Source organism: Nothoprocta perdicaria, unplaced genomic scaffold (genome assembly GCF_003342845.1).
Source record: "Nothoprocta perdicaria isolate Ctin4 unplaced genomic scaffold, notPer1 scaffold_150, whole genome shotgun sequence".
Classification (NCBI taxonomy): domain Eukaryota; kingdom Metazoa; phylum Chordata; class Aves; order Tinamiformes; family Tinamidae; genus Nothoprocta; species Nothoprocta perdicaria.
The window spans coordinates 304718-319957 of record NW_020454650.1 but is presented as its reverse complement, the minus strand read 5'-3'; the positions used below and the strand labels follow the sequence as shown (position 1 = coordinate 319957).

Below are 15240 nucleotides of genomic sequence, written 5' to 3'. Positions count from 1 at the left end.
TCTGGACTTCAACTGATTGGCTTGAGTTGATAGGCATGAGTCTCTGACTTCAGCTCATATGTGAAATACCATGTTATTTTAGCCAAATTTCATCTATATATTTTCTTAGAACAAATCAAAATACAACTAGGTCGTCAGGGCTGTATTTCAGGAGTAATTACATTTCTGCAGTCTGCCTGACAAAGCAGACAGAGCACATAAGAATAATTTATTCTGCCTGGCTTTCTTTAGTCTTTTGAGATTGTTACTCACCATTAAGACTGAGTAAATTCATTTAGGATTAAACAAAATTACTCTGTTTTGCCATAGTTCTTCCGAAGGTGATATCTATGTGATTTAGCTTTGGTCTCTTAGTGGATTTTTTTTTTTTTTTAACAACTGTTGTGTTAGATTATACTGTTCCTGCGTGTAATAACTTCAGCACTTCGTTTTATCATGGCACATTTTCAGAAACAAAACCCTTTTTGTGCTCTGACAAGTGTCATGTTGTGTCTACCTGTTCGAACGAAAATAGTGCCATGGTGCCCAAATCCCTTCTCTATTTGCTCGTAGTAATTTGTTTTCTTGATTGCTTTCGAACCACTATAAAAGTCTTGTATCACGTGAGAAAAGGGCTAATTCAACATCATTTCAGTTACTGATTGCCACCACTGTAATAGATTTCTGTCACTATCCCATTATATCTGTTTTTCTTCCAATAAACTATTTCAGTCTTCRCCTTTCTATCTGTCTGTTTTTTCCCCAGTTTTGTTCACTGTTCTTTTTTTCCCTTAAGCTATTGAGCCTTTCAAGTATTTCTCATGTTTGTTTTGCATCTAATTTGTGACTTGTTAGTATATGCTTGTTTCATAAGTTTGGTGTTTGTTATCTMTTGTTATCTATTCATTTGTTTACCTTATTTTTTTCTCTAGGAATTTTCTATTAAGTTTAAAATTTTCTTCAACTTTTTTTTTTTGTTTTTTTTTTTTCTACTGTGAATCTGCAGCTTCTTATATCATGGGCACAAAATAGAGCTCCCCATGTTCCGTATGAAAACTAAACATTGGACTAATAGCATTTTACCCATTTTGCAATTATGGCACCAACACGTGGCAAGTGTCCCATGACCACTGTGCCACAAATGTGACCTTCCAGGTATCAGGAAGAGAAGGATAAAGGTCATTTGCTTAACTCAGATGCTCATTTTGCTCTTAAATTTCATTTCACTTCAGCCTAGCAGTCCCACTTTTCCAGGCCAGTTCCCTCATGCCAACTGTTCTTGATAACATAGTTTACAAAATTATTGGTATTGATGTCTGCTGTTGAATATGGGGGAATACTGGATTCTTTCATACATATTGGGTTCTTCCTCCCTGTTCCCAATCACAAGAGCATTGACAGCTATTACATTGCTTTCTGTGCTTGTGTTAATTCTCTATATGGAGAAGTTAGTGCTTCCCTACAAAYATTTAATGAGATCAAGGTGAAGGTAACTGAGGTGCAGAGAAACTTGAACATCTTCCTTCTGTCCTGAAGCTGAGCCTGCTTTGATTTCCAGTTTCCAGAAGGTTCTGATAACAATTCTATTGACGTTAAATATTAAAGCTTAAAATGCAGTTATTGTGATGAATATATTTTCACAGGAAAGATTTYGAAAATTGTCATTTCGATGCTTGTACTCTGCAGTGCTCTTGTGTGGTGATTTATAAGGTAACTAAAGATTACATCTTCAGAAACTTTTGTATAAAATAATCAACAGTAGGATTTTATGTTTCTGTGCACTGCAACTTTTTACAATATTGTCATCCAGAGAAGCTCTACTCTGTGCTCAGGACTTAGCAATATTTGACACTTCTTCATATTCTGAAGCCTTTTTTTTAATGCAGAAGTACAAAAACCTGAGCYCTGGGACTGTTTAGAAATAAATATGAGCCAGAGGGTGGGTTTTGTTTTTGTTTGCTTTTTTCATTTTGTTTTCTTTTGTTAAGAGTTATTTTCTTGGAGTTGTAATGGCTTCTGCTCAATCCTCAGTGGTACCAATCAATCTGGATCCAACTTAGTTCCTCAAAATCCTATAAATGTAAACATAGATTTATACATAAATGTCCTTTTGCACATGCATTCATCCAAAGTAACTTGCATTGCAGATCCAGRGTATTCTGTATTTTTATTCCACGTTAGCTCATACTTGACCTGTCRAAAAACGTGAATAAGAATGTTATGCTTGCACTGTAGGACCTAGAATAAACAGTTTTAAGGCAAAAATTACCCACTTTAATCACACTGTTTGAGGAATTGGATAAATCTTGCCATGATTTTAGAGGGCCCAGCTCAGTGGTTGTATCAGTGTAACGTGCTGCATTGCTCTTTCTAACTCATTGTCTCATATTGAACACCAGAGTATTGAAATGTTCTCTTCAAAATGCACCTCTTTCCTCACTCAGAACATTTTTCTGCCAAGGATGAAGCTGCAGGTACAGTAGAGTATGGCTGTAGAGTAGCGACCTCCTGTAGGATAGGGGCTCAGATAGGAGCCATGCAGGTACTTAGACATGACACATAGATCAGAGCTGTTATCTGTCTGTTTATATGTGTCTGGAGTTGATGTGGCTTTTTAACATATGTTAACATGTGAAAGTTGCTGTATAATCTGTGTAGTTGTTGTTTTCTTGTCAGTCATGGTAGTAAATTCTACCATGCTTCTTCCTCCTTTCTTCAGTCATGCAGGATTACRTGCTATGTGTTCCTAGATCTGTCTGTGATGATGTTCAACCTAACTGTTGAATATAAATTCTGTCTAGTCCTGCTGAAGCCTATAAATTTAGGGGGATAAGAGTACTGAAGAGGAGGGGAGGTGCACGTGCACAAGGAGGTCACATCAGGCTGCCAGACTTAGCCTATCTTATGTGCTTATCTTAGCCTATCTCATAAGCTAAGCCTAGCTTATGTGACCAGTTCAGCCACCACTGGTCTGGAAAAGCTGAAGAATAACTGAAGCAGCTTTGCCTATAGCATGTCTTTCTAGAGATATTTCCACTAGTTCATAGAAGTTTAAAACCTTTAGTGGGACTGAGATTTGGATGTCTACATAAACAAACTTCTGCTCAAATACATCTTTCTGCCTTTTGGATGTGGGATTGCTGGCTGATTTATTTTGGTGTTCTCTCTGTTCCCCTTCAAGGTTCTGCCACTTTGCACCACTGGCAGCAGCTGGCTCAGCCTCACCTGGGTGGGATCCTGGACCCGAGGCCCGGCGTTGTCACTAAGGGCTTCAGGACCCTGGACCTCGACCTGGATGAAGTGTACTGCCTTAATGACTATGAGGAAGATGAGACAGGTGACATTTCTTACAAGGGCCTAACTACCTCGACGCCAGTTCAGCACACAGAGACCTCAGGTGAGAGGTCACAAGCACAAGTGACTGTTTCAGACAGCAAGAATAACCCCAGCCAATCTCAGGCTTTCACAGAGGAGATGCAGGAGGCCGCGACTGACGATGATGAGGGGTCTGGTGAGGGAAACTCGTTAAGTCCAGTAAAACTGACATCTTTAGAGGATTTTGATTACTGGGCCATTCTCACGTCTCTCCAGAACAGCATTCATAGTATTGCTTTGTGTGTAGCGTCCGCACGTTAATGCGTGCAATAGAACATAACCATGCTAACATTAACTCCAAAATCCTTTCTTTAATAATCCTTTAATTTGACTTTTTCTTTCCCTTTGGTAACAGCATTTGTGGTCAATAATTTACTCTATTTTGATAAGAGAAGGCTGCTAAAAGGAAGCGGTTCATTCACAAAGCCTTGTGTGGACATCTATGGCACTTGTATGAGTATTCAGTGCACACTCTTCAGTTTATAATGTATAGGCTATATATATATATAGCCTATACACACTATATATATATATAGTGTGTGTGTGTGCGCGCTTATAGTGCAGATATTTTCCTGACTGTTCATGAGGGATTGTGCCATGCTTTAGCTTCTGTGCTTTTGGAAAAGAACAGAGGCAAAGTAATGACAAAAGCTGCATCTAAGTTGTCTTTGTTGAAGTGCCTTAAAAATCAAGCAAAGCAATTCTGCAGGTTGAGTTCACTTGCCTCACATAGTTTACTTGTTTTTAAATTCTCTGTGAGAAAAAACTCAGTGGATATAAAAAGAATAAGGGATATCTTTATGTGGGGAATAATGGCATTTCCCTCATCTCCTATCAACTGCATTATTCTTAAATTCTGTCCTTTATATTTATACCATGTTAAGACTTACGTATTTTCAAATGGCTCACTACTGCATGGTGTGTTAAATGCTCTGAACTGATTTTTGCAGTCCTTGATGGGATGGGGCTGTTTAGATTTTTTTGCTTGTTTGTTTAATAACCTTTATAAGAGCACTAGTCTTTGGTAGGATGGTAAGATTTGCCATGGGAACAGAACTGTACTTAGTCTTAACCCTGCCTTTATTTTTTTTCTTTTTTTAAATAAGATTTATCTGTTTGGTCTTTAGAAAATCAGGTGATGTCTCAGGGCTAGGTGATAATATTCAGGGCTAACTGATAATATTTCTCTGTTCCTTTTGTGAAGTATAGAATATCCTCAGCTCTCACTAAAGAGTAGCAATACAATGTTCTACATCTTTGAAAATAAGCTACTGCTTGCAGTCAGTTATAGTAAGACTAAATTTCTTCCAAAACATTCAACTTCCTATTTTATTGCAGAAATTCACTTTAGCCTATGAAATCTATTGTCCAGAAATAACAATGATACTATTTTTTTAAGTTGCTGTAGAAATCAATAAGGCCTCAGCTAGAGTTCTGTGCAGGTTTGGATATTGTCCAGACATTTACCATTCCAGGAGTCCAAATAACAATAGCAAGAAAAGCTGAAGATCTAGAAAACATAGATTATGATCTATGTTAGATAGATCGTAAGATAGAGACTGAATATCTGTTTTTTTCCCTGCAAAAGAAAAGATTCAAGAGAAGATATTCATGTATTTTTAAAAGGTGTTTGCAGAGAGACAGAGAGCAAGCAATCCTCCTTATACTCAGGACAAAATAATTGTGCAAAAAAAAAGGCTATCTAGATTGCCTAGATTCCCTAGATCTTGGGGAAAGAATTTTCTAATTATAAAAACAGCAAGCACAAGAACATGTTAAAAGTTTTGCAGCTTTACTGTCATGGATGCACACACATATATGGGCATATGTATCTATGTGTGTATTTAAAAAAAAACAGATTAGAAAGATGATAATGGGTATTGATTTAGGAGAATTCTTGGTTTGATGCAGAAAAACAAATGTAGACAAATTTATGGTTACAAATTGGCAAGAAAGGTTTGTGTTCCTTTCTGTTTCTTCTTCCATTACAGTCTGGATACAGGTCACTGTAGAACAGGTTATTTCCTGCTCCTCCTCATACTGCAGGAGAACTTTAGTTGTCTCTGACATTGTTTCCAAAGTGTATTTTTACCTTAGAAAACAGCAAGTACATAAAAATCTATAAAACTCTTCTGCTGGTAATCTCCTTTCAGCTTGTATTGTTTGCTGAATGATTTTGGTACATTATAGAAATAGAGAAATTTGTCAAAATGACTAATTTATGTGTAGAAAGCACAAGTAACCTAGAATTTCCCARCCTTTACCCTTTCTCAAGATGGCCCAGCTGTGTAGGACTTAAGAGCATCCATGCGCTACCACAGTATTGCTGGGTGTTTTACTTGAGTAGACTGAGTGTTTACTTAACAGAATCACAGCATGGTTGAGGTTGGAAGGGACCTCTAGAGATCATCCAGTCCAAACCCCTGCTCCAGCAGGGACACCCAGAGCACAGGGCACAGGGCGGCATCYAGGTGGGTTTGGAAGACCTCCAGAGAAGGAGACTCCACAGCCTCCCTGGGCAGCCTGTGCCAGGGCTCTGCCACCGTCACACTAAAGAAGTTCCTCCTCTCAAAAGCCGAAGTGAAGCTGCTGCCCTATCTGCTTYCCCTTGAAGCAGCTTTCCAGGTGGTTCACAGGGAAGAGCCCCTGTGGGCGCTCTTGGTGTAGGCAGTTCAGCGTGGCCACGCTTCCTGCGGTGCGTCGTCTTCTCGCTGAAGAAGAGTTTATGAGATCAGGTGGGTGTTTGGTTGGCTCTGGACGTTCTCTGGTGTTGAAATGTGTGCAGCTGCTGCTGCTCCGGAAGGGCGCCTCGCCGTTCTTGGCCCTCCCTGGTGTCTCGCTAGGCCCTGTCGCGCAGRGAGGGCCGCGCTCCTCGCGGCTGCCGCTCCGCGTGCTCGTGAGCGCTGTCACAAGCACGAGACTGTGACCTCGCCCCTGCGTGGCCCTGCGGCAGCCCCCCAGCACCCTCAGAATCAGGTCTTGCTGGGGAGTGCGCAAGTGGAATAAAGCAGCAACAGAAAGAAAAACAGCTTGGGTGAAATATTCAGCAGGAGGGTTTTCCTTTGTAACAAACGATAGCTCTGGTGTGAAAACTGCAGTTGAAGAGATTCATACAGACCAGAAGGAACCTCCTTACTAYTGCTTTTGGCAGGCCACAGAGCCTGCCAGGCTCCGAGTGCTGCCCTTTTAGTTTTAGAACAAAATGTTACGGGAAATGGAGTGTCTTCCAGGATCRTTCCCAGCTGGTGTGCATCGTGTTAACCTCTCGGGTAGGTGTCTGCATCGTTTGCTCTGCATGCTTTGAAGGTTTTTCTCTTTCCCTTTTTGCAAAGCAGATGAGGTGCTATTCCCACTGCATGGGTGCCTGCAGGGGCTGCTCTTCTGTTTGAATCTGAGATGARCCCTAATAAACTTTTTAGTGTCTGGATCCAGGGGAGCAAAGGYTGCTGATAGTGCCCAAGATCTCTTGCAGCCAAATCATGTCCATTAAGAGCAGAGAGTGTCTGTTGTTTCTTGCTGAATGTTGGTCAGAAATCATTCTGTATCRTTCTGTTTTCTAGGTAAGAAAAAGTGATGGTCTATATTTGTTTTTCTCTCTTAAGARCAGTAATATGCCTGTCAAGTACCTTCCTTAATACATATTCAGGTAATATCCTGAGTATGACACTGAGCATGTTTGAAAGAAATGAATACAAGCTTAAGATATGGCTTGTAGTTGGTCTTTTGGAGCTTGGTAAACCAACAACTTGTTTATAGGCTCAGTAGCCTAATTGGGAATTGTAAATTTCATTTTATATCACTTGAATGAAGACTTACARCAAAATTGGAATGGTGAAGAAATTATAGAACGCAGTTGTATAAAGATCATCTAGGACAAGTACCTTTTACAGCACTTTTTTTAGTCACTTCAGTATGCTTTGATTCTTTAAAAGAAATTGTAGTATAGCATAAAAATGTACAGAGTCTGTTTTTTAACTCATTGTCTTTCAGGTGCACGTTTGCTTGTGCAAACAAACACAAATCTCAAAGCCATTTTGCAGATGAAAGGGCTCTGTCTAATTCAAGTTCAGGACATGCTCAGCTGGGTACAGGAACTCATCCTGCAGTACTTGTTGCTTTTTGGTTCCATTGATTTGATTGTTTTGCTTTCAATGGAAAATGTTTGTGTGGGTTTACAGGATCAGCTCTCCTTACTGCATTTATCAACCTTAACAGKGCCATGGAGATCTTTCCAGATAAATGCCTAGAATTATGAGAAGACATAATGAATGCCTTCAGTCCGAGTTGTTTTTTATCAGGATGCTTTTAAGAGATTATCATTGTATAGAAAAGTAATAAATTTTGTAAACTGTCTTAGAACTAAGGTATTGATGCATATATAAATATATCTTTTTTTACAGTTATGAGTATTTCATACATTATTGCTTTAAGAGAAAAGTGTCAGCATTTGAGCTCTGTGCTTGTTAAAATGTTAGACATTTGATGCAGGTACCTATTCTGCATAAAAACGTTAACTTTTCACATCTGTACTTGATGATTGTATGCATATGATGAGCATACTTCAGCCAAAAGAAAGAGAAACGTATCCTACCCAAAGAATACTTGCCTTTGTTCAGTTTTTAATGCCTTAGAGTTCTGAAAGGGAAAATAAATGGTAAGTCTGGAAATTTAGATGTTCAGAAAAGAATGTCATTGTCAGTTGCTTAAGGAACATACAAGTGATGTTCGTGACATGGAAATGCGGCTCCTTGGAGGTTCTGAGCATTCACATACCACTGTTACTGAAGGACATTTCTTTCAGGAGGCACCTACACCACTTCAGCATTGCACCATACTTATATTTTACAGCTATTGTATTGTGTTTATCTGTTTTGTTCTTGTAGTTAACCTCTATTTGCTTTTCTTCTCTGACATTRCTACTACTGTAAAAACATTTTGGAAGACATAAATACTGTCGTACCCCAGCACTGGCTGTTTGAATGCATAGTGTTGAGTCCTTCAACTGGTTTAAAACTTAGAGGTTTTTTTGACCGTGTCAGCTTTCAAATTGGCTGCACGTTGCCGCTTACGCATTTCGTACCCATGTGAAGTACCTTACTATAGACAGTCCTTGTTTTCAGTCCAGGWTGTATTTAAGCTCATCTGCAGTATGTATTGATGTTCTGCAAGCGTGTGTCTGCTCCAGAGATGTATCCCAGAGTCTTCCTGCTCTGTCAGCCAAGGGTTTCCAGTGCAGGTAGTGTTGGGCACCAACATCTCATCTTCTATGAGCAGGAGGGGTGACCTCTCCTGAAGCAGCCGTGTTGTCCTGCGCCGGCTGCTTTCTGGCATGTTTCTGCCACATGAAATTCCTTCAGGAATTTCTGCTTACCTGAGAATGCATTGGCTGGCATAGAGYGCAAGAAGTGAAATCTCTAGCCTGTATCCTGAATGATACCACTGGAATAAAAAATATCCCTTGTGTCCCTCTTTGCTCTAACTTTGAGTCTTTCTCTGCACAAGCTGATTGAAAACCCAGGTCCAGTGGTTTTTATGAGGATTCCCTGAGCAGAAGGATGTGTCCCAAACGCATCCATTAGGCTGCCAGCACTGAGCAGACTGGGCCCTTGTGAGCTCTGAGCCTTCAAGTAGGACCCGAGAAAAGCTCTGGGCTGTGTAAAATCAGCCTTGAGTAGCTGGGAGCTGTGCTTGGCCAGAAGATGGAGCTCTGCAGTCAGCTTCTTGATCAGTGCCTATTTTACAGTACTTTACAGCATGCTTTTACAAAAGTGTTTGTGCTTAGAAAACTCTATTTTGGCTAGGTCCCTGTTTCCAAARTGCCTGAAATGATTGAGAGAGTTTAAAAGAAATGAAGAAAGTTTAGTCTGATTTCTAATTTAGGGGAAAATCCACCTAGGGTTTACTTTGTGCTTTCCCAGAGCAAAAATGTCWTGTAATTTCTTTACTCTTTGTTAAGCATTGCATTATGTACAAATYGTTTTTCATGCAGATATGAAGCTTCGTTGTTAACCATCCACTTCTTTGAAAACGAGRGTATAATAAAAAGTATTTGTTTACACCCGTGGGCACATGGAACAGACATTTCTGCAGTTAAATCTGTGTAAAACAGATGGAAAAAGGGTTGTGCAGATAAAACATTTTACCCATTGATATTGCAGATCTTTAACTGGAAAGAGAAGTTTTGCACACTGAAAAGGATTTTCCCCTTAAACTTTGCACTGGTTTTCATCATGATTCAGCTTTATATTTAAAACAATGGTTTGCTGTACATATGAAGATAGTTTCTTTTGTTATAAAGTTACATTCTACTTCTTCCCTAGTTTATTCCATTTCAGGATTTAATCTTTCTTATGTAAAACTATTCTGCTAGGAATGAATCATTTTGTTTCCGTTTTATGAACTTTGTTCGTTTACAGCAACAGGTTCTCACTGTCTTTGTATTGCATCCAAAGGATGGAAAATGCAACAGCAATAAGATACACCCCATTGTTGACTGAAGGAGGATGAAGATGGTACAGGACTTTCTTAGTGGTATTTGAGGGTGGAATACGTCTTTGGAAATTGATTTTAATTTTTTTTTTGATCACTTAAATTTGCCTCTTCTTACTAGGATCAATGATTTCTCTACTTTTAGCAGCCTTCTCCTATCTCAGACTCATTAATGGCAATGAGTCTTGCCTTTGCTAATGCAGCTATGTATCTTCAATGTGCCTGTTTCCAATCTCAGGGAATGTCCAATGGATTTTGCAGGCTGGGCAAATGCAATTTCTTATTACAGCTGTGTGCTTCTTTGGGTTGAGCTTGCAATCCTAAGCTGGCATTGCTTTACTCTGTTCTCTATTCATCATCCAGGGAGAATTGCTTTGTTTCTGCTTAGTTATGTCTAAGTCCTCTTTTTTTTTTTTTTTTTCCTAAATAACCATTTTTTCATGTCCAGTTACCTGAGCTTTTTCTCCAGATTTTGTTTTAACTCTCTGCAATACGGAGAGCATCATGATTGCTAGGCTGTGCTCCCTTGTAATAGCTTTCATATTATTCATACTAATCTCTAAAGCAACTGGATTCCTGAAGCACCATAATTGCCGTCTCTGGAGGTGAAGTAGAGCTTATTGTTATGTTTTGCTGTGCTGACATTTGAGTGTATTACCATGACACTCCAGTGTGGGTGTATTTTTTTTTTCTGTTTTGTTTTTTTTTTATAATATCCTTCTTCAACGCATAGCGACACATCCCTCGTATTGACTGGATGGACAAGTCAGCTCAAGTCACACGTTTGCTCAGTCACTTCTTCTGCTTCCACTGTTCACACTGCCCATGCTCTACCCTTCACACACTGCTGATCTGCTGTGTTCTTAACGGACCATCCAACTGCACACACTATTTTTGTGCTGTGATACTTTTTTTTTTTTTTAATATATGAAAAAGGGAACACAGCCACAATTAAGACTTGCCTTGCTTCTGCTAAGCATCTCTGGAATCTCAGAATGGTGTCTGGTCCAGCTGGTCTGTCTGTCTGTCCTTTGCAGTGTGTTAATAGTTGTGTACTGTGGTATTCCAATGTGGCTTACTGAGGGAATGGCTCAGAGGGTTGGGCACAACTGAGGGGGAGGGAGTTGCACACAGTTTTTATTGTGCATGTCTTTTGATCACAGCTGATTTTGGTTATTGAGTAAGACAACCTATGCAATCATGATATTTTTGATACAATATTTAACTCTTGAGTGTTTTTCAATCAGCTTTTCAGATGCATGGCTATTAAATTTTCTAATTATTTTGCAGTGGCCACAGCTGCATTGTACAGCAAATTACAAAATTATCATAACAAAACCAATAATTGGTTCAAGTGCCTTGGTTTTTGCTTTGTTTTCAATTGAATTGTGTTGCTCGTTTCCCAGATTACTGATAGTTTGACATCTTTACCGCTGCATTTGTTGGAGCTGTTCACAAATATTCAAAAACTACTCACAGATACTCAAAAAATGTTACATAGTGCAGCTGAGGGCATATATTCTTAAACAACCTTAAAAACACATGCACAAAAGAATTGTTACAGATGTACAGTAGTGGATCCAAACAATTGCCAGTTCCTTACGGTGGCGGGGAAAAGCCAAACAGAGAAATAGCACTATGCCTATCCCTCACACCCAACTCTTCAATGTTCCTATGGCATTATATTCCTATAACTGGATCCATTACTGAAAAGTAATGAGGATACCTTTTAGTGGGTCAATCTAAAGCCTGAAATGCATGAGCATTCAGAAAAACCTTAGTGCTCCTTGGCTGCTCCTAGCAAACATTTGCTGTAGCTTCCCACTGAAGAAAGCTGCTGGTTTGGATGAGAACTAACATTTCGAGGTCTTGTCTAAAGCTGTTTCTGAGCAAGACTTGCTTGTGATTTAGTGGTCGGGAAGTTTCAGCACAGCTTTTCACCACTGGCCTTGGAGTCCTGGATATCCTTCTTAGGAGAACAAGTATCTCTTGGAACATTGTAATGCTCATGTATTTTGCTTTTCTTGCATTGATCCTGTGTGAGGTACCTCATTGCTTTTTACATCTGTTGTACCAGCACACAGGAGTTTGGTTTTTTCCTTTTCTGTACAAAATGCAAAGAATTTGCTTTTTTTTTTAATTTAGTACCTCATCCTGGGAAGTGCATGTCACAAACCAACTCCACCTTCACCTTCACCACCTGCCGCATTCTGCACCCTTCCGATGAGCTCACACGAGTCACTCCAAGGTAAGGGTTTCCCAACGTGGCCCTGGCTAAGGCAGCTACGTCAGAGTYCTCCCATGGAGGACGTGGAAAGCAGTGGTGTAAGGAAAAGCATTAGCCGTRTTGGTGGATTATAACAGACCCTGAATCCTTCTTCTCATTTCTAGTTCATCCAACTTGATTTTATTTGAGAGGCATATATGACGTTTTGCAGAGGCAAGCAAAATACCTTGGTTTTGTATTGTGTAATTTAAAAATTGCAGAAACAGATATAACTAAGTTGGCTTTCACTGTCCAGARCTGGCTGCTTTTGCACCAGGACAGATTATGGGCCCTGTATGAATGGTCTTCGCTGTTCAATGACCAAAATATTCATTCCCTGTCTCATCTAAACAGATGAGAGTGCCTTCCAGGAGCAAGAATTGAAATCTTTGGTACAGAAGAAAAAGGCAAAAGCAAGTGAAGAAGTGTAGCAACCTGCTCCATTGGGGTCCGGACAGTGCATGAGGAACAGAGGGAACAGGACTTAATCAGCAACACAGAACTGGCAGCTGTGTTCCTTGGTGCAGCTGCTGGAATGAATTAATAGCAGCTAGACTGAAGCTAGTGAACTGGTTTCYTAAGAGCTATTAGCATGTATTGGCAAACCCTTTTGGAAGGTGAACACCTAGAATTAGAAAGGGTGAAGGACTTTCATACCTGAAGAGTGAACTTTCCTTCCTTAGCAAATCTGAATCAGTTAAGTGTGTTTATTCTGATTGTAAAGACAATATCTTAGGGYTTTCTCTGTCCCCTTCAGCCTCTGTGTGGGAGTGTGCCATTGGGTAGGTACCTGCTCACAAATGATGCATCTAGACTTGCTTAGGCTACAGCTGGGCACTGGCTACCTAAGGGATGCATGAGAAATAAGGGTTTTAAATAAGGGCACCTGCAAGGGGATAAATCCATGGAAAGGAAATAGCTGACTATGAYGTGTAACTTCTSTTTCTRTTTCTGAATGAAGCTAGTTCATCRTGGCCCAGCTGGTTTTTCTCTTCTCTGTCTACTGTCTTCCTTTCCATTCAATGCTGTCGCTTCCCACTGCGTCRTTACTCCCAAATTACAGTTGCAGCCAAAAGAGATCTCTTTTCTTTTTAATGATGGATTGCTGTTAATCATGGTTATAATAAACTCAGTTATATTGGCTACTAAATGTAACAAACCATAACTGACAGCTACTTTCAGTAAAAAGACCCAAGTCAACAATGTGATGTTTTCAGCAGGCGTGGTAAGGAGAAGCTCCTTAAACTGTAAATGCTTCTTCACAGGTCATGTGAGGAGGACGAGGAAACTGCCTTATGTCCCGTTATGCTGAGAGGAGATGTAGGGCAGGCGCTGTGACCCAGCGTGGCAGGGGGTGAGCAGCGCCTGCCTCGGCAGGGTCACGCACAAGGAATGCCAGTGTGTGGCACCAGCTAACCCGGGGAGCCGGGGTGCCTCTCCACCTGACTGCACTTGGGCCTAACCGCTAATCCAGGCTGCGCTCTAACCTGGCTGAGTTTCRTCTGAGGTGCTCGCTTGTTTGTGTCCTTTCTGGATCTAACTCGGAGGCTCTCTCTGCATCTAACCGGGCTCACTTGCTGTTCTGGTGGTTGGGTCTCGGCTGCCCTGCAGGGTTGGTTGGTCTGATGGGGAAAACACTTCCCACTGAAGGCAGTGCCCGAGCAAGCAAGGGAAGTGGCTGCAGCATAACGGATGTGCCTGTGTGGACAAATTAGTAGAAATTCTAATCCAAGTGTTTGTGTGACTGAAACCCTGGAGCTCGAAGAAATGAAGCTCCTTGAATTATAAGYTCTTAGTTTCCAAAAGTTTTTGTCTTGTAACTAGGAAATTTTAAAGGCCCAGTAGCTAACGTTCATGTCTGAGTTTCCAAAAGTATGTGGTGCTGCACTATAGAAAGTCAGGGTATGTTTCCAGCGTGAGTTCCTTACTCTGTCTTTTCCCTCCCTCSTGCTTTTCAGTCCTTGCTCTGTGCTGCTCTGTTTAGCCGGATACCTCACGGTGTCCRGCATTGCTCTTGAGCGTTGCCACCACAAACGCTGTTAGGACGTTTTAGTGCCCGTCTGCCACATGCACTGACAGGCCAAACCCACAAGGTGGTGCAGGACGACAAGTTTCAGGCCGGCTTCGCAGGGCTGTTCCTCAAGCAGCGGCGCTCAGGAGCTCTTTSCAGCTCCGTTTTCACTACCGCTTATGGGTAGGAATATATGGGACTCCTCTTGAAAGCTGGATCCTCTTGTGGTGCAAATACCCATCAGCAGTAGCACTTCTGTGCTGTAGAGGTTGGTTCAGTRCCAAATCACTCTAGGGATCCTGTTGGCCAGCTCCTGTTTAGCCATGGGGAGAAGACATGATGAAGATGTCATAACATCAGGCCGATATTCCCTTTATTAAGGTGTGTCTTAAAGATACTAAAGTGCTATTGATTTTCAAGAGAACACTGGACCAGAGTTTGTAGACTTATTCAAGCTGCTGTCACCTGATTGCTGAACACTGGGAGACTGGTTTCTAAGATGGACAAGTACATGGGGCTCAGAACAAAAAATTCTGGGGTGTCTAAGTTTACATTCACAGTAGCATTGGCTTAACAGACTTYATTAACATAAGGGATGAAGTGAGACTGCAAATTCCAGTCAAGATGTAACCTAGGCCTTTTGCTCATATGGACAAAAAAAAGGATGAAATTCATTCATTGACCTGAGGGTTCTCTACACATAAAAATTCAACCAGATTACCCCATTGTGACTATTTCGTGCATTTCTTGATGCAGAGAACCAAATTGTTTGCTATGGTGGAAACCATCCAACAACTAGGCTCTGYTGAAAAGAAGAGATCCTAGTCTTTTTTTCCCCCCATCCCTGCACCTAGCTTCTTAGCTTTTCTACTCTCTTGCATCAGCTTTGGTGCTTGTGTTGATCTTTKTCTTCTGCTTGCTCACCTGGCAGGACAAAGGGGAAGGTTTCCTTTTTTCAGCAGTGCTGAGCTAAGTCTGTGAGCTCTGCATCAGTGTTGCACTGTTCATGACCCTTCAAATGCCTTTAGAGAGAAGAATCCATACCTTTATATACACACACACACACACACACACACACACACACACACACACACACATATATGTGACCAAAAAAAAAAAA

At 40.7% G+C, this 15240-nt stretch overlaps 1 protein-coding gene across 4 annotated transcripts in view; it reads left to right on the top strand.

Moving 5' to 3' along the window:
* The window catches only part of TRAK1 (trafficking kinesin protein 1), a 74112-nt gene that overhangs the window by 55607 nt on the left and 3265 nt on the right, over positions 1-15240 (top strand). For 2 of the 4 annotated variants that reach the window (XM_026034856.1, XM_026034854.1), the window contains 2 exons: positions 3161-3490; positions 11989-12091. In XM_026034856.1, coding sequence (XP_025890641.1) covers positions 3161-3490; positions 11989-12091 — 433 coding nt within the window. The remainder of the gene's footprint in view (positions 1-3160; positions 3491-11988; positions 12092-15240) is intronic. The other 2 variants (XM_026034853.1, XM_026034855.1) reach the window with 1 other exon arrangement.